The 19,252-nt window shown below is 41.3% G+C and overlaps 1 protein-coding gene across 3 annotated transcripts in view; it reads right to left on the reverse strand.

The window, feature by feature from the left end:
- Positions 1 to 19,252, reverse strand: part of LOC115095757 (1-phosphatidylinositol 4,5-bisphosphate phosphodiesterase epsilon-1-like) — a 304,874-nt gene that overhangs the window by 157,528 nt on the left and 128,094 nt on the right. For all 3 annotated transcript variants that reach the window (XM_029609876.1, XM_029609877.1, XM_029609875.1), the window contains exon 2: positions 16,070 to 17,602. In XM_029609876.1, the coding sequence (XP_029465736.1) occupies positions 16,070 to 17,260 (1,191 nt within the window). In that variant the 5' untranslated portion in view covers positions 17,261 to 17,602. The remainder of the gene's footprint in view (positions 1 to 16,069; positions 17,603 to 19,252) is intronic.

Below are 19,252 nucleotides of genomic sequence, written 5' to 3' on the forward strand. Positions count from 1 at the left end.
TGAAAAATAATTTTCTACGATTATTCTTAAATGTGCTACTTGCTAACTTCATGGAGTGCCCCCTAGTCCTTCTATTATCCGAAAGTGTAAATAACCGATTCACATCTACTCCTTCAAGACCTCTCATGATTTTAAAGACCTCTATCATATCCCCCCTCAGCCATCTCTTCTCCAAGCTGAACAGCCCTAACCTCTTCAGCCTTTCCTCATAGGTGAGCTGTTTCATCCCCTTTATCATTTTGGTTGCCCTTCTCTGTACCTTCTCCATCGCAACTATATCTTTTTTCAGATGCGGCGACCAGAATTGTACACAGTATTCAAGGTGCTGTCGTATCACCATGGAGCTATACAGAGGCATTATGACATTTTCTGTTTAATTGACCATTCCCTTCCTAATAATTCTAACATTCTGTTTGCTTTTTTGACTGCTGCAGCACACTGAGCCGATGATTTCAAAGTATTATCCAATATGATGCCTAGATCTTTTTCCTGGGAGGTAGCTCCTAATATGGAACCTAACATAGTGTAATTGCAGCAAGGGTTATTTTTCCCTATAATGCAACACCTTGTACTTGTCCACATTAAATTTCATCTGCCATTTGGATGCCCAATCTTCCAGTCTCACAAGGTCCTCATGCAATTTATCACAATCTGCTTGTCATTTAACTACTCTGAATAATTTTGTATCATCTGCAAATTTGATAACCTTACTCATCTTATTCCTTTCCAGATCATTTATATATGTATTGAAAACCTCCAGTCCAAGTACAGATCCCTGAGGCACTCCACTGTTTACCCTTTTCCACTGAGAAAATTGACCATTTAATCCTACTCTCCGTTTCCTGTCTTTTAACCAGTTTGTAATCCTCGAAAGGACATCGCCTCCTATCTCATGACTTTTTAGTTTTCTTAGAAGCCTCTCATGAGGGACTTTGTCAAACACCTTCTGAAAATACACTACATCCACTGGTTCACCTTTATCCACATGTTTATTAACCCCTTCAAAACATGAAGCAGATTTGTGAGGCAAGACTTCTCTTGGGTAAATCCATGTTGACTTTGTTCCATTAAACCATGTCTTTCTATATGCTCTGTGATTTTGATCTTTAGTATAGTTTCCACTATTTTTCCTGGCACTGAAGTCAGGCTCATTGGTCTATAGTTTCCCGGATCGCCCCAGAGCCCTTTTCAAATATTGGTGTTAGATTGGCCACCCTCCAGTCTTCAGGTACAATGGATGATTTTAATGATAGGTTGCAAATTTTAACTAATGGAACTGAAATTTCATTTTTTTAGTTACTTCAGAGCCCTATGATGCATACCATCCAGTCCAGGTGATTTGCTACTCTTTAGTTTGTCAATCTGGCCTACTACATCTTCCAGGTTGACAGTGATTTGGTTCAGTTCATCTGACTCACTCATCACCCTTGAAAACCATCTCTGGAACTGGTATCTCCCCAACATCCTCATTAGTAAACACAGAGGCAAAGAATTCATTTAGACTTTCTGCAATGGCCTTATGTTCTCTTGCAAACCTTGAAAAAACTACACCCAAGAAAAAGCAGCCGGATCCAGGCCAAAACCAGGAGGAAATGGAGTGAGGCTCACTGAACTGCCATCCCCTGCAGAGGAACCAGTCAAGGAAGTTCCAAGATCCAGCGTACCTCCAGACAGATCCTTAACCAGACCATAATCAGGCTGGGAGGATCCAGGTTTAGCGAAATCAGAGGAAGCCAACTCTCCCTGAGCCTCTAAAAGCACTGACACAGATTAGAGGACATGTCAGGCTGAGATACCCAAATAGGACAGGCAACATAGAGAGAAAGGTGCTTAGGTTCTTGCTCACCAGCGCCATCAGTGCACAAGCGACAGAGAATGTGCGTCCCGCCGGCTCGCGCTGAAAAAATTTCAAGCGCACAAAAAAACTAGGTGCCACAAAAAGCACATGCACAAACTGTGCGTCAAGGCGTGGGCGCACTACGGGCGCTTAGAAATTTGTGTGCGCAAAAGTTGCACCTAAAATTGAATGCACAACGCGTGCGCAGAGCCGACGCACTGCGCACACCAACATCCTGTAGTGGGCAGTACAGCATGCACAGAAATGCACGAAAATGCCACCGCAGTGTATGATGAAGCACACAGGCAAAAAGCCTAACTGCGGGGCTTGGCCCATCAGGTATGCTCAACCCACTAGGCTGCCCAGTTCCCCTAACCCCCATGGGAGCAGGAACAAGTGTCGGAATGGCGCACCAAGCACAGAGACCGGAGGAAGTCCTGTAAACGCCTCTGTACTGTCTGTGTTTTACAAACCTTTTTTTTTTTTTAAACTTACCTGAGCTCAGCTCTTACTGGCTGAGTACAGAGATGGTCTCCAGCTGCAGGGGGAGAGGGCATGTTCCGTCACCGCCACACTCGGCCTCCTGCACCCCCTGCCTTTTTAGCTGTACAATCAGCTAAGTCCATGCCGGGAAACCCAGCTACTGGACCAAGGCACACATCTGAGGGACCACAGAAATCACCTCAGGAATTCTCAGCTGGGGAAGGGACCATCTGGTACCAACACAGGAGAGCGGGGCTTTTCTTTTTCTATGTTAAATTCTCCTTCCAAATTCTGAAGCAATCCCCATAGGGAAATGCATTTCCATCATCTGCTAGAGACGGAGAATACTGGCATGCTGGTGTCACTGCAGGAGGATGATAGCTTGCTCAGTCTCCATCTGCTGGCAGGGGAGCATTACCCACTGGTCTCGATTCCATCTTCTATACTCTAGGAAAGCTCCAGCTCATCTATTCAGACACACACCACACACATATATGTCACTATGGGTCCTCAGATAAGTGTTAAGACCAGAAATCAGGACTCATTCATAATGAATGCCCCCAAGATCCTGCAATTCTGGAGTCCAGGAAAAACTGCATAATTAGCCTGCCTATGCTAATTCAGTCATCTGAAGGAAGCTACAGAACTTGCAGAGCTGATTCAACATCCTTCTGTCTCAGCCCCCCTGCTTCTAATCTCTGTTTCAAGATCCAGTCCCCTCCCAGGCACCTTGAAGGGAACATGAGGGGTGGGGGTGAGGCTGAGACTGGGGCTGGAGAAGAAAAAGCCAAGTCACTCATAAGAACATAAGAAAATGCCATACTGGGTCAGACCAAGGGTCCATCAAGCCCAGCATCCTGCTTCCAACAGTGGCCAATCCAGGCCACAAGAACCTGGCAAGTACCCAAAAACTAAGTCTATTCCATGTTACCATTGCTAATGGCAGTGGCTATTCTCTAGGTGAACTTAATAGCAGGTAATGGACTTCTCCTCCAAGAACTTATCCAATCCTTTTTTAAACACAGCTATACTAACTGCACTAACCACATCCTCTGGCAACAAATTCCAGAGTTTAATTGTGCATTGAGTAAAAAAGAACTTTCTCCGATTAGTTTTAAATGTGCCCCATGCTAACTTCATGGAGTGCCCCCTAGTCTTTCTACTATCCGAAAGAGTAAATAACCGATTCACATCTACCCGTTCTAGACCTCTCATAATTTTAAACACCTCTATCATATCCCCCCTCAGTCGTCTCTTCTCCAAGCTGAAAAGTCCTAACCTCTTTAGTCTTTCCTCATAGGGGAGTTGTTCCATTCCTCTTATCATTTTGGTAGCCCTTCTTTGTACCTTCTCCATCGCAATTATATCTTTTTTGAGATGCGGCGACCAGAATTGTACACAGTATTCAAGGTGCGGTCTCACCATGGATCCCTAATCCTGTCCCTCCCCTCCTGTCCTGAAGGAAACAGAGGAAAAGAGAAAAACTTGGAGTAAGCAGAGCAATCAGAATGTGTTTGATCCCCCCAAAATCTCTTTTTTTCTTAAGCTAAACCAAAGACAGTTTTAATGTAATTCCTGAATGGCGTGATTTCCCTTTAGAAGAGTTTCCTTGCACTTGCATACTTGGCTAACCTTACACCAGTTGACAACAACCTGGATGTATTTTGGAAGTTTGCAGTTGATACTATCCTATAGCTGTCAGACATGATATTAATTTCAATTAACAGCATGACAAACTCTGCTGATGCTGAATGCAGCTTCAACATACATAAGCTCCTTACTCAGAAATGATGACTCTCAAGCAAAAATAAAAAGGATGCTTATGATATATTTCAATCCAAAAGAAAAGTACATTTCATAGTAACAAACTTTTAACTTATGTCTTTACTTAATAGTCGATTTTTGTACTTGGTGAATTTTGTATATAGTTTAAAAACAATGGTGTACATATTCAAAATGGTACAGCGCTGAAAGATCACGGATCCTTATGGTAAATTAATCAGAAAATGACAATGAAGATGTAAGGCAAACGTTTCCACCTTTATTCAAGGATACTTAGAACAAAGTTTCAGTCCCCCAACACGGGCCGTGTTTCACCATATGGGCTGTGTCGGGAGGGACAGGGGCCCAGGGGACACAGTCAGCAAAATCCAAAAGAAATAATTAAAGAAACAAACAAATGAACATAAGACAATAAATATGATCAAGGATCCACATGACAAAAAGAGACACCAAATGGCAGACAATTCTAAATTGAAACTTAATAAAATGAAAATGAAAATAACAACAACTTAAAAGGACCAAAACTTGGCATCTATTAGAAAAGGATCAGAGATGCTAACTTTACTAGCCATTCAGCAGCTAAATATTTACCCCTCTGTGACTAAGTTTTGTAAGTTTGCCATATAATTGCCATAAAGGTTTGAAAAATCTGCCTCAGAATTTGCTCTCGACAGAGAATCTTGAAAAATGTGCTACGGGAAATCGGGAGCTATGTTTATAGTATTTTCGAGCAAAACTGCTTACATCATTTCTCAGTGACACGAGCTAATGCACATATATGTATATATGTAGAGAACTTCACTGGGTCTCTACTAAACGGAATAAACGAACTGTGTACGTAGAAGAGAAGTATCTTTAGTTGGATTGCAGTTCCCCAACGTGGGCTGCAGTGTTGGTTGCTTCTTACTACTATAAAAGAGGAAACATCTAATCTAGAGAAGGTGTGGGTTTTTGAGTTGATATCTGAGAATGGAGTTTGCCTGGTTTTTTTTTTTTACTGGGTAGGTGCAGCTACTCCTGGCATGGAGGGAGCCATAGGATCTACAGGGGTCTGGCCCAGCATACTGGTGTTCTACCCCCTGAAAGGAAGGACATCAGTGGAATCTGTGTTCTCTGGTCCCAGGGAAGAATGGAGAAGTGGTCAGAGGCTTCACAACATAAAAAGGGTACATAATGCCAGGAGACATAGCCTCTGGGGATAGGGGGAGGTCATGGCCCCTATAAAGGCCGAGCTGGCTTAGGGGGAGGGGGTTGGCAAGGGACTGCTAGCTGCTACTGCTTCAGCAGGAGTGGCCTGGAGGACTGGTTGGTCTTCCTCATGCTCTTCTAGCTCCTCTCCTTCCTCATCTCTCACTGGGGTCTTCTGTGGAAAGAGGACAAAGGGTGGATTATGTGAGCAGATTTAATAAAAGCAGCAAGAGCTGGAAGTGGCAACATGACGAGAGTGAGGAGGTCAATGGGGGTTTATTTTAGGGGGAGAGGGGTTCTGGCAAGGGGATGTAAATGACACCGTGGATTACCATCCTATGAGGATTGGTTGCACAGCTGAACCTACCTAGCAGTCTAAAATGATGATGCTATAAGGCGGGCAGGAACAGCACAACAACGGCATAGCTGTAAGAGCAGCAGTTCTCCACTGGCGTGTCGCGCACTTCCTGGTCTCCTGCTGCTCTTCCCTCCCTCTCCTCCACCCCAGCGAGACGCACAAAATTCTTCGACGAACATGGCTGCCGTTCGTGCCTGGGTTATCAGCACATTCAAGCCCGGAAAGGAACGGCAGCAATGTTTGTGGAAGCTGGCAGCAGCAACATGGCCTTTTCTTCTTCCTGCCCCTGTGGCCTGGAAGAGGAAGTGATATTCAGTGTATGCGCATGAAGAAGAAAGTGCCATGCTGCGGCTGGCGCCACTGTAGAAACCATGTCCTGAGTCTCCCTCCACCTCCTGTGGTCGTGGGAGCACTTCAGTCTCCTTTCTGAGGCAACCATTCACCACCACAGACCCGGGGCAGCTAATCGCTGGATTTCCCAGACAGCTGCGAGGCAGGAAATCCCCATGGCCACATTTTCAGCTGACTGCCCCTCTGCTTGCACCGTGATGATCGCATCATAGGAAAACAGCTGAGTGCTGCCGTCTTACCACTGCAGGGCCAGGGAGAGTCACTCCTGCTGCAGTTCCCAGCCCGTCGCGACTGATTTAATAGCAGCACAACAACTGCCATTCTCAACTGCCCAGTGCAGATCCAGAATGCCTTGTGCTGTAGCTGCCATGTGTGCTGGGGTGGGGGTGAGTGAATGAGACAGAGAGAGTGTATGTAAGTAAGAGAAGAAGGCATGTGTGAGAGAGAGACTGATTAGGGAGGTGTGTGTGACAGAGCAAGAGACTGGTCAGGGAGGTAACTGGTGTGTGTGTGTGAGAGTGAGCGAGAGACTGGTCAGCGAGGTGACTGGTGTGTGTGTGTGAGAGAAAGACTGGTTGGGGGAGATGATTGGTATATGAGAGACAGAAAGTATGTGTGTCTGTGTATGTGAATGTCAGACTAGTCGTAGGGCCTAAGGAAGAGGACCGTGAGGACAACTTCAGCAGCCATTGTTGCTTCTGGAGTGAGCTGTCGGCCTGCAAGGGAAAGGAGTAGGAAGGTTGCTGGAGAAAAGTTTATCTTTCTTGATTGACTGCCATTTAATTATAGGGTATTATGTGATGTGTCTGCTGTTTGAAATATTTTAATGGTGTTTGGAGAATTTGTAATAGTTTTTATAAGTTTTTAATGATTGGATGTTATTCTATTTATAATAAATGTCTCAAAACAACTGATATTTATTATTCTAGTTTTAGAATTATTTTATATTTCTTGAGGAATGTATAAATAGAAATGTATAGACAAAAAATGAACTGGAAATAGCAAGACGCCAGACAGTGTATGCAGTGCAACAATGGAAAAACAAAAATATTAACTTAATGGTTACTTTATTCTGTATTTGGTGAGGGTCTGTCTATGTTCTGCATGTGTAACTCAGGTAAGGGTATTCTGCAAGCTTGTAGTTTCTGTGTAGGGATCTATAGCCTGGTTAAATATTTGTAGCATTGCCTTTTCAAAGGTAGGGTTGCTACTGTTTGAGTGTGTTCCATAATGCAGGGGTAATTGTTTGCTTATTAGTTTGTGTACATTATTGCAGATCCTGGGAGTCTGTTAGGTGCTATATTTCTCTTTCTATTTCTCTAGTTTTTCACTACATGCAGAGTGGCTTTTTTGGGTTTCCATTCCAGTTTCTGCCTCCATATTTGTAATTTGCAGTCTTTCTGTACTTGGTGAAGGTTGATTCCATGCTTATTTATTTATTTAAAAGGGTTTATATACCGCCTTTACAAGTAAGATTGATCAAAACGGTTTACAAAAACATGAAAAAATAAAAAAATGATTATAAATCATAAAAATAAAATGGAAGAAAAATTTACATAAAATTAATAAAAACAAAATAAAATAAACATACATTTACAAAACAAGAGAAAGAAGCTAGTGCCTCTATAACAAAAATTAAAATACAATTTGATTGTTTATTCATTGTACTTGTTCGTTTAATGGAATATTGTAAGCCAGCTGGAAGAAGTAAGTTTTCAAAGATTTTTTAAATTGATTTCTGTTAGCAATTTGAAGAAGTGAAGTGGGTATGGCGTTCCAGAGAAATGGACCTGCCACAGAGCAAGCGCGTATTCTTGTACAGTGTAGTCTGGCAAGCTTTGGAGAAGGGATTTCCAAGAGGTTTTTCAACATCGATCTTAAAGTCTGGCAGGTTGATAGATACGGAGAGAAGAGCATAGCCACGTAGACGAAGAATTATATATAAGTGAGTGGATTATTGTTAGAATTTTGTACTGTATTCTTGATTTTATCGGAAGCAATGGAAAAATTGAAGTACAGTAGAGATATGATTACAATGGGATATACCTGCTAGGATACGTGCTGCAGTGTTCTGAATCAGTTGAAGTGGTTGCAAAGTAGAATCTGGTAAACCTATAAAAAGCGCATTACAGTAATCTAAACCGGAAAAAACTAACAATTGGAGAACAGTATGGAAGTCGTATTGGAAAAGCAATGGACAAAGTCTTTTTAATAAATGAATTTTATAGAAGGACTTTTTTGTAAGTGCTGAGATGTGTTGAGTCATAGATAAGTCAGAATTAATTATAATTCCTAGATTAGTGGCTTGGTTTGTAAAAGGAATAGAGATTCCATTTAAGGAAAGATGAGAAGGTGGGGCAAGTCTAGAATTAGAAATAGATGAAAGATAAACAAGTTCTGTCTTAGATGTGTTCAGTTTAAGACGATTGTGTGAGAGCCATGTATTGATGGTATTGAAGTGGTATTGGTATTGCTTGTGACAGAGGTGAGGTATTTTACTAGCATGTAGGCATTTGTATCAATCTTATTTGTTGTGTTTTCTCAATAGGTAAATTACTGTCTTTTCATAAGGAGGGCTATTGTGCCTGGTAGTAGAGAGAGTTTATGTTGCTGTTACTGAGATGACACCAGCAATATCTTTTTTGTACTGTGTACTGTGTACAGTACTGTGTACAGTACTGTGTACTGTGTACTGTGTACTGTGTACTGTGTACTGTGTACAATTCTGGTCGCCGCATCTCAAAAAAGATATAATTGCGATGGAGAAGGTACAGAGAAGGGCTACCAAAATGATAAGGGGAATGGAACAACTCCCCTATGAGGAAAGACTAAAGAGATTAGGACTTTTCAGCTTGGAGAAGAGACGACTGAGGGGGGATATGATAGAGGTGTTTAAAATCATGAGAGGTCTAGAACGGGTAGATGTGAATCGGTTATTTACTCTTTCAGATAGTAGAAGGACTAGGGGACACTCCATGAAGTTAGCATGGGGCACATTTAAAACTAATCGGAGAAAGTTCTTTTTTACTCAACGCACAATTAAACTCTGGAATTTGTTGCCAGAGAATGTGGTTCGTGCAGGTAGTATAGCTGTGTTTAAAAAAGGATTGGATAAGTTCTTGGAGGAGAAGTCCATTACCTGCTATTAGGTTCACTTAGAGAATAGCCACTGCCATTAGCAATGGTTACATGGAATAGACTTAGTTTTTGGGTACTTGCCAGGTTCTTATGGCCTGGATTGGCCACTGTTGGAAACAGGATGCTGGGCTTGATGGACCCTTGGTCTGACCCAGTATGGCATTTTCTTATGTTCTTATGTTCTTAATTGTACGAGGAATGTCCTAGTTCTGCTCTGCACCCAATGTTGGGGAGTTGGGCGGTTCCTGTAGTTGCAGAGTATGTGTTTACATTTAGCCCTGGACAGTCATGGGTTCAGAGTGTCATGCATGCGAGAACCATCTGACAAGTGTGTCCCGACAGAAAAAAGGTTGAGAACCAGTGCTGTAGAGCCTAGCTGCTGGACCCTGTGGAGGACATGTATGAGGATGGGTGTCTGCGATTCCTGAGTGTGTAGTGATGATTAGGCCAGCTAAGAATCAGAGCCAGTTGCAGTGGGGAAAAAGTATTACCACGCTGAAAGTGATAGGATTGTAGGGTTTTTGGGGGAAGCGATTTAATGGTTTAATGTTTTTATATGTATGTAATTGTATATATGATGTTTTATGCTGTTGTAAACTACTCTGGACAGGCTTGTGCCTGATATGGTGGTATACAAATAGTAAATGTAATTTGGAAAAAAAAAATTGAAGGGAATGAGCACTTGTTTGTATAATTGTGAGAGAAGTGTAATGTGTACACTGTATGTGTTGCTGTGTCTTCCTTGTTCTATTTTTGTAGGACTATCCATTTTTGCGAGGGTTGGTAACTCCAGTCCTGAGGGCATCTGATGGCTCAGAGCAATGCTGCAGTAACCCTCGGCAGTCCTCCAGGGCATTTGGCCTCCTGGAAATTCACTTTCACCGTCTGATTCACACTTTCACCACTTTCTCCTGGCCAAAGTGTGCAATTCTTTTATTGTTTTGTTTTCCAGCTTCAACATATGTGAGATACTTCCATAATGCCTCTACAACATTCTTTGTTGCTTCTTACTACTATCACTGTGTTTTCTGTGCAATAAATAATTGCAATTTTTATTTGCCCGTGTTTACCCAGTGATTCTGTGGAGCTGGGCTGCCTAAGTGCTTTTAAGCATATTAAATGAAGCAGCTTGGGGATTGACAAATGGGTGTTTTTAGCTTTTCGCCCTTAGTTTAAGCAGTCATCATGGTCAAAGCATGATCACCAACTCTCCACTTAATCCCAGACACTGGTGAAGTCAGCAAAGTCACCCTGGACCTGATTTTCAAAGCCATTTACAGACATAAATCCAGTCTTATGCACGTAAATGGATGCACTAAAATAGCCCTGGGGTCAGTTTGCAGGAAAGTAGGTACGTAAGCCTAGTATTCAACTTTTCCGTAAGCTGAAGGGAGATGTCCCAAGAGGTGGCAGTGGAATTTGCAAGCACACTCCTTGAAACCAATGCAAAGGGGGTTTTATTCTGTTTTCCCAAGAAATGCTGAGGTCTATATTCATAGGCGTTTAGCCAGCTATATTCAATAGTGTTGACCAAACTTTCTACTGGACATTTTTGTAAATGATATGTTTGGGTGAATCAAGCTCTTAAGGATTTCGCATGGCCAGTTCTAAATTATTCTTGCTTTTAAAAGACCTGAAAACTCAAAGCTAATCTTTAAGATAAATAGCTGTAGTAAGATCTTTGTTGTTTCTTTGTCTCCCTTGATTTTTCCTCTCATTATTTGCATTATACCCCCAAAACTAAGATGGCATGCCTGGATAATAATCTGGCACCCACACCAGCTTGAAAGAAGCCTCTATTGATTATTCCTCAGTATTTATTCAGCTGCAGAGCATAATATAGTAGTGGGTGGAGTAGGCAAGCTCCAATCCTCATTGACAGCAATCTGCTTGGGATTTCAGGATATCCCTAAATAATATGCATAAGAGATTGGAATGCACACTGCTTTAGTTGTATGTAAACCTCTCGTGCATACTCATTAGAGATAGCCTGAAAAGCAGAGCAGATTGGTGTCCACAAGGACTGGAAGTTGGCCACTCCTGGTAGTGGCAGCCATCATCTCCCTGGGCCTCAGCCATGGTGTGACAGTGACACCTTGCGGTCAGCCTCATGGTGCACACTCATCAGTTGCTGGAGTGAGCTGCAGTCTGTGTTCCATGGCAATGGAATATATGGCCAAGCTTAGCTGGAATGGGGATAAATGCCCTGGTAACTGTGAATGAAAGCTCATGGTGCTGTAGCCCAAAAAAGCCAGTTCCAACTGAACTGGAAGTCAAAAGGAGGAGGAGAAGGTGGAGAAGGGAGCTGCCAGGACCCTCCATACCGCCCCCCCCCCCCCCCCCCAAAAAAAAAAAAAAAGTTGTCCTTGCTTTAGAGCACTGGTTCTCAATCCAATCCTCTGGACCTGCCCGGCAAGTCAAGTTTTCAGGATATCCACAATGAATATGCATACAAATCATCTCATGCATAATCATTGCGGATATCCTAACAACTTGTCTGGGAGGGTTGAGGATTGGGTTGAAAACCACTACCTTAGAGGCAATGCATGTTTATTTCAAATCTAGTGATGCAATAATAGTTTTGGCTACAACCAAAAATCTAATAGTATTTGAAACCAAACACCAAAGACCCCACCATCTGCAATACATTTAACAATTCGGGCCTGATTCAATATGTTCTATTATATTTGCACCCTGTCATATCAATACCTAAAGATCACCCTAAGCATTTTACAACAATCAAAAAATGTAATTCATAATGATACATTGCATAAACACAATGCAAAATGCTACAAACTAAATTATAATAAGCGTGATAAATACCCTATCCCACAGCTGGAACTCATTCCCTCCTCCCACCAGGGAAAAAGGCCAAAGGTGAACGTACTAGATCATACAGACAGAATCATACTTAAACCACCCCACATTCCCACAGAAACCACCTTCCTCCATTCCCAAAAGACTTTCTAAAAGCTAGAAAATTTTGAGATAACATGCATAATTTGAAAACAGCATGTGCTATTTCTGCTGACAAAATAAGGCACGATGTGCATCAATTAATGAGCTGCATCACATGCAAATGCTTGCAAAGCACTTCATTACTCTAAAAATGGAGGAACACGACTCGCTATCAATTCTTCTCTTACCTCAGAGGACTGGAGTTTTGAAAGCCTATATTCTAGTATTGTCATCACACATGTAGGGGATAATTTTATAACATTTCGCATATGTTAACTGGCAAATAGAAGCACCAATCATACCTGCTAAGGAGTATGGGCAAATTTGCCATGAACATTTATGTGCACACTTCTGAATATGCAAACATATGTGCATAAATACACCCCCTTTCCCCAGTCCTGTCCAGGAAATGCTTCCACACAGTCTGGGTAAAAATCAGACACGAACAGAACATGCGCATGCTAAGCTTATCCATAAGACAGCCGATGCAATAAAATGCGCCCAGCCTAGCGCACATGTTTATGTGCGGTTGGACATGCTAGACTAGCACCCGATGCAATAAGAAGATTAGCACGCCCAAAACATGCGCCCTAGCAAAATGTGCAACAGATAGTGCCCATCACATGTAAATTCCATGTAGATGAGAACATTAGCTATTAGCCCCCAAAGCAGGAAAGCGCTGGACACCCATCACACACTTTTTAACAAGGGGGAATTTAACTCCAGCCCTGGAGGTGGAGTAAAATCAACTCATAGTCAAGGACTCATGAGAAATAAAATATATATATATGATAAGTATGTTCTCCTCCTCCTTAGTATTGTTGTGACACTAATTTATTGCTTGCGGTGGAAAAAAATGAATGTATATTTTGACTTGATCAGAAGAAACCAACATTTCTTATGGCCACACAATTCAGATGGCCGTAGCAAGGGGTACCAAATATAATACACTTCAGCAACCTCAGCAAAACAATAAAAAAAAAGAAGCGGGATCAAAACGGACACGCGTATTGAACGCCTGTAGCAACTGGGCGCCCGATGCAATCAACTATCGAGCACTACGGTTCTCCCTTAACATGCCCTATGTAATGCTGCCTCATTTAAATACTGCATCAGGCGCCCAGGGGGTGTGGCTGAGCACATGTTAAGATAACGGGCGCTTAATACTAGCACCCGTTTTGAGCGTGTATTGGCCCCAAGGTTAGCAATTTTCAAAAAAAAGTAAATAAATAAATTGCCACAGGCAAAGCAATACTTTACCCGTGGAAAGGCATTTGAAAATTATGCTCCTCACGCCAGGCTAGGCTCATGTTGGGTGGAGCAGTCACAGGTCAGGTTGGACCGACAGGGCGAGTCCTTTCCTTCCCAAACTCCCACTCTCTCCTTAAAAAAAATGTAGCCCTTCCCGAAACCCCCTACCCCATTTTCACTGCCTGAACCATTCAAAACCCTCTCCCACCCTCAGGCATCCCAATCCAGACAGACCTTACCTCCTCCAGAAGGGCTGCTCGCTCACTGACAGCAGATTGGGCCCTCCACCGTCAGCTGACAGTGAAAGGACCAATCCCCTTTCAGAATTCTGAAAGTCCAGCCTTCTGAAAAGGGATTGGTCTTTTCACTGTCAGCTGACACTGGAAAAATCAATGGGCAGACAGTGAAGGAGTGAATAAATTAAGTGTCTAGCCATGATGAGGTAACATATCTGATGACCCTTCCCCCACCAAACAAAGGGACCTTTCAGTGAGAATTTACTTCCTCTTCTCAACCTGCTGGGCACGCTGGTGGAAAGGCTGTGGCCAGGGTGAGCGGGTCAGAGTTTTTATTCGGCAAGTCCATCCATGTGAGAGCAGGGATGTCAGCAGGATTTAAGGAGTGTCAGATGCCCACTGGAGGTTTGCACTTTGCAACATCACTTGCTTTTGCAGGATTTCTTTCTTGCCTCCCCCCGCCCATATTGGTCTATGGGGCAAGTCTCATAGTCAAGAGCTGGCTTCAAGAGAACGTAGGATTCTGTGAGTGATACTCCCATGGAACAATGAATGCCCTGGGACTCTAAAGGGCCAATATTCAAAAAAAAGTTGAGCTCCTAAATTTAGGCCCCTATATTAGGCCTCTAAATTAGGGACCTAAGTTTTCAGCTAAAAAACACATATTTAGCAGCCTACAAGTTAGGGCCCTAAATTTATGCCTGTTACTTATTTACCTAGATTTAGGGTCCTAAATTAGGTGCCTAGTTCTGAAAATCAGTATTAAGCCCCTAACTTTGTTTTCCCGACCTAACTCTACCCCTTTAGCCACCCACTTTTTAGGGACCTAAATTTAGTATCCTAATGAATCTAGACGCATAAATTTAGGTACTCAGCCCTAGTAAATTTTCAAAAGGGTCAAATTAGGAGCTTAACTCTAAATGTTAGGAGCCCAAATCCTTTAGAAATTGACCTTAACATGCTGATATACAGCCTAGTATCATCGTGGGTCAGCTGGGTGCAATTGGTCTCTCTACAACCTAGAATCATTGCTGGTGTGAAGTATTGACAGAGGATGATCCGTAGGTCACAATTATATCACCCTGATTAAGCCCGGGACTTACTGTATTAGCAGACCAGCTCTAGAAAGCCAGTTTAAACTTAAACATATACTTGGGTCTTAAGTTTTTCATGTGTAAATGTTTCAGAAATAATTAGTATTTCATCAAGCAACTGATAATTAATTTGACTGTTTATATCTTTTGAGAACACACTACGAAAGTTAAAACCCTTTCGCCATGGGAACAGAAAGTGGGAGGGCAGATTTAACAATGCAAGGCTCTGGCACATTATTCCCAAAACTAAAAGCATAAATACAATGTCCGCAGTCAGCCCTGGAGAGAGAGACAGTACAAAGAGCGGTAGAGTGTTTGCACACACACCCAACTATTCTGCATGCTTGTGCTGTAATGTCTGAGACGCATGGAGGATAGCACTTAGATGCAACCAGAGATACTAAAATACTATTCTAGGAACCTCATGCAATGGCACAGAACAGACAGAGACTTTTGGCACCTAATTATTCTGTCAGTGTAATAAATTGCATAAGGAAACAATTATATCACTGCAACTTTATAGCCACTGCCACCATGAATAATACATTCTTTCTCCACACACTCATTAAACAGTAGTATAGTTTTCTGCTCCTTAGGGTATACAGAAATAATGTTTTAATTAAACAAACATTCTCATTGAAAGCCACATACAAAAAGGTCCTCATCTATTATACTTGTAATCTATTTTAGTACACAGCAGCTGGAGGTCATGTTATGCTGTCTTTCTACTATATTGAGATGACCTGAAAACTTGCCATTTGCAGATTAGGATTGATTAGATCACTAGGTAGTCTGGATCTTCACATACATAAATAAGTAGTACAACAGACAATAATGACATTAAAGTGTTTATGTACTTTAATGTTAGAAAGAAGGATTAGCAGGTGCTGGAGCTCCTGCTAAATAGTTGAGATTTCTGACATCAAGCAATGATGCAACATCACCACCAAAAGGCCACCAGGTAATCGAACCTTCTCATTTCAGAATTCAATTTTGCCTGATTTGGCATCAGTGGCATACACTCTGATTGAACAAAATATCAAGAAATATTTCTTCTAACAGCTAAATACAAATCTAAAAGTGTAAATACAACTACCAAGGCTAGAGCAAGGCTCTGTGATTTCACAATAAAACAAGGAGAGAAATAAGAGCTTATGCAAATAATATTCAACGTTGGAAGACATTTTTTAAACTAGCAATATAAGCCTGATTCCTATTTGGCATCAGAGTAAATTAGAGGAGTTCTAACAGATTTATTAAAACGGCCTATTACTTGTCATTCAAAACACAGTCTCTTCCAGAGTTAACCATCTCTTCCTGATCCCATGCATACACAGCACAGCAGTAAAAATAAAAATACATGCATAAAAGTATAAATGAAAAAAAAACATACCTGCTGACAGACTGCCTTCACCAGGTAAGAACTGAAATCTTGCCTTATAATTAAATCTTGAACATTTGTTGTGTGGCCTCTTTTAATCCGACAACTCTTCAGTTCATTTTTGCCATTGCTCTTCTGTCCAAGAAAAATCAAAGCTTTATCTCCAAGACGCCCAGAGGGCAAAGTCCTCACAATCGCCCTTGTCCCGATATAGACCGATTTCTTAATCTCTCTGTAATTTTTGCAAAAGCGTCTAATCAATAAGGTGGAGCGTTCTTTTTTGTTTCTACAAAGATCATCCTCAATTTCCTCTTCGCAGTTCTCGCATTCTTCAAAATGGCTTGGAAACAGTTTTGAAGGCGACTTAATGCTATTTCCACAGAAATTCCCACCTGACCAGGATGGCATTTTAACCTTTTCTGAAATGTTTTCCATGCATAAATACTGATCCTTCAGTGTCTTACAGTCCTTAAATATTTGCTGCCCATTTATATTTTCACAACCATTGGTCAGATCCATTAACTTACAAGCACAGTCTGAGGAGCTATCGCTGAGATCTTTACCAATTGCATGCAAACAGTTGCTTAAAATAAAACTGTTATGTGTAGTACACAAACTCTCAGCTATAGCTTTCTCACTGACACAGCTAAAATGTAAGTTGTCATCGCTTTTACTGTACTCATTCCCAGTTGACTGAATTCTTGATGCCGCCATCTTCACTGAAGGTCTATCCATGTTTGAATGAACTTTAGCAAATAGGGTTTCTTCCTGCCAGCCAGGAGTTCTTGGCTCCAAGCATGGGTCTTCCCCTGTCAAAGAATCGCATGATTTACAGAACTGGTTATGCAGCGCGTGGCTCTTGCTGATTTCCTTTTTAATATTACAGTTGATGTTGAGATACTCCAAAGAACCTGAGATGAAGGCCTTCCTATCCCACAAGCCTATATTACTGCTGTTCCTGGTGCTTTCCTGTACTCTTCTTGAAAGGCTCTTGGGCACTGCACACTGAAGATAGCCTTCCTTAAGTCTGTGTAAGTACTGTACAGTGTCTGCAGTCTGCCTTTCTTTATTTGCAGTATGTCTTTTTATAACATTGGTATCCAAAGTATTCTCACTATTTTCATCTCCGGTTGATTGAGGAGCTATCACTTTCCCTTGTACCAGTGGTACAAGCACTGAAACAGTCATTTCTTCAGAGGTCATCTTGACATGCACACACTAGGTATTGTTCTGCTTGTCACTGAGGATTGTGACATTCTTTCTTTACAAACATCAGTGCAGAACAATCTTGCTAACCTAAAGCAGATAAGCTGTAAAAAAGTAAAAGACGTTTCCTCAAAACAGATGCTAATATAAATGTAGCTAGTTATGTACCTCTGGCATGCATCATGGATTATTCTAAAGCTCTGTTTCTTTTTATGCTGTTTACTCATCTGTTATACGTGCTCTGTCTCTTGATCGCATTCTTTTTATAAAAAGAGTGTTTTTGAACATCCAATTCAGCCTTACATTGTGCAGTCCTCCATCTGGTGATTCATAAATGTTCTAAAAGAAAACAAAAATACATATTCAGCATACTCAAAGATATGATGCAAAAGTATTTCACATATAATAATGCAAAGTGAAAATAAATGAACAATCTACCATGAATCTCTTTTCAGAAACATTTCTCTTTCAAGGCCATAAATCGGAGCATACAACTAAGAGAAAATGTTTGAGATAAAATTAACCTAAGTTTAGACTTGCCAACAGACCAAGAAAACTGATCATCTTCAAACTGCTTTATTAGACAATTAGCTTATCAATTTTCAATAAATCAGCATGAATATACAATACAATGAATTCTGCACCAATTTCTAAGAAAATGACAAGATCCTGTTCAAGGATTAGTATGTAAGCTGCACATTCGTTTCCAGAAAAAAAGATGGTGAAGTTCCTTATCCCACAAAAGAGCAAAAGTCTTCATTAAGGAGAAATTTTGTAATAGCTCTCATAAGTTATAGCAATTTTCAGAGCATGGTCACTTTGAAAATTATCATAGCAAAACTATCCACACACAATTACACACATTAGTGTGAGCAGTTTTTCCATGAAAAATTTACACACATGCTTTTCAAAATCAAAAAAGCATTTTTGTAAATGAAGATCCCACTTCCTAGAGCACCTCCCCCAAGGGTGGGTAAAAATATGCACATTCAGAGCTTATGCGCACACTTTTATCCAAATATCAGGCAGGCACTTTAATAGAAGGACATTTCTGTGCTTTCTAAAATTACCTTTGAAATGCTTTTTACGACTGTATAAAAACATAAGAACATGCCAACCTGGGTCAGACCAAGGGTCCATCAAGCCCAGCATCCTGTCTCCAACAGTGGCCAATCCAAGTCACAATTACCTGGCAAGTTCCCAAAAACTAAGTCTATTCCATCTTACTGCTGCTAGTAATAGCAGTGGCTATTTTCTAAGTCAACTTAATAGCAGGTAATGGACTTCTCCTCCAAGAACTTATCCAATCCTTTTTTAAACCCAGCTCACTAACCTCATCCCCTGGCAACAAATTCCAGAGTTTAACTGTGCGTTGAGTGAAAAAGAACTTTCTCTGATTAGTTTTAAATGTGCCACTTATCCGAAAGAGTAAATAAGTGATTCACATTTACCTGTTCTAGACCTCTCATGATTTTAAACACCTCTATCATATCCCCCCTCAGCCGTCTCTTCTTCAAGCTGAAAAGTCCTAACCTCTTTAGCCTTTCTTCATAGGAGAGCCATTCCATCCCCTTTATCACACTTCTCTGTACCTTCTCCAGTGCAACTATATCTTTTTTGAGATGCGTCGACCAAAATTGTACACAGTATTCATGGTGCAGTCTCACCATGGAGCGATACAGAGGCATTATGACATTTTCCATTTTATTCACCATCCCTAATAATTCCCAACATTCTGTTTATTTTTTTTGACTGCTGCAGCACACTGAACTATTTCAATGTGTTATCCACCATGACGCTTAGATCTCTTTCTTGGGTGGTAGCTCCTAATATGGAACCTACATTGTGTAATTACAGCATGGGTTATTTTTCCCTATAAAATAAACTTTTCCAGCCATAGTCAGCAGGATTTGAACCTGCACAGGAAAACCCCCAATGGATTTCTTTTTTTTTTTTTAATTGAAATATTTTTTTTATTAAAGCCCAGAA

The sequence above is a fragment of the Rhinatrema bivittatum genome, chromosome 7, assembly GCF_901001135.1.
Source record: "Rhinatrema bivittatum chromosome 7, aRhiBiv1.1, whole genome shotgun sequence".
NCBI classification, from domain to species: Eukaryota; Metazoa; Chordata; class Amphibia; order Gymnophiona; family Rhinatrematidae; genus Rhinatrema; species Rhinatrema bivittatum.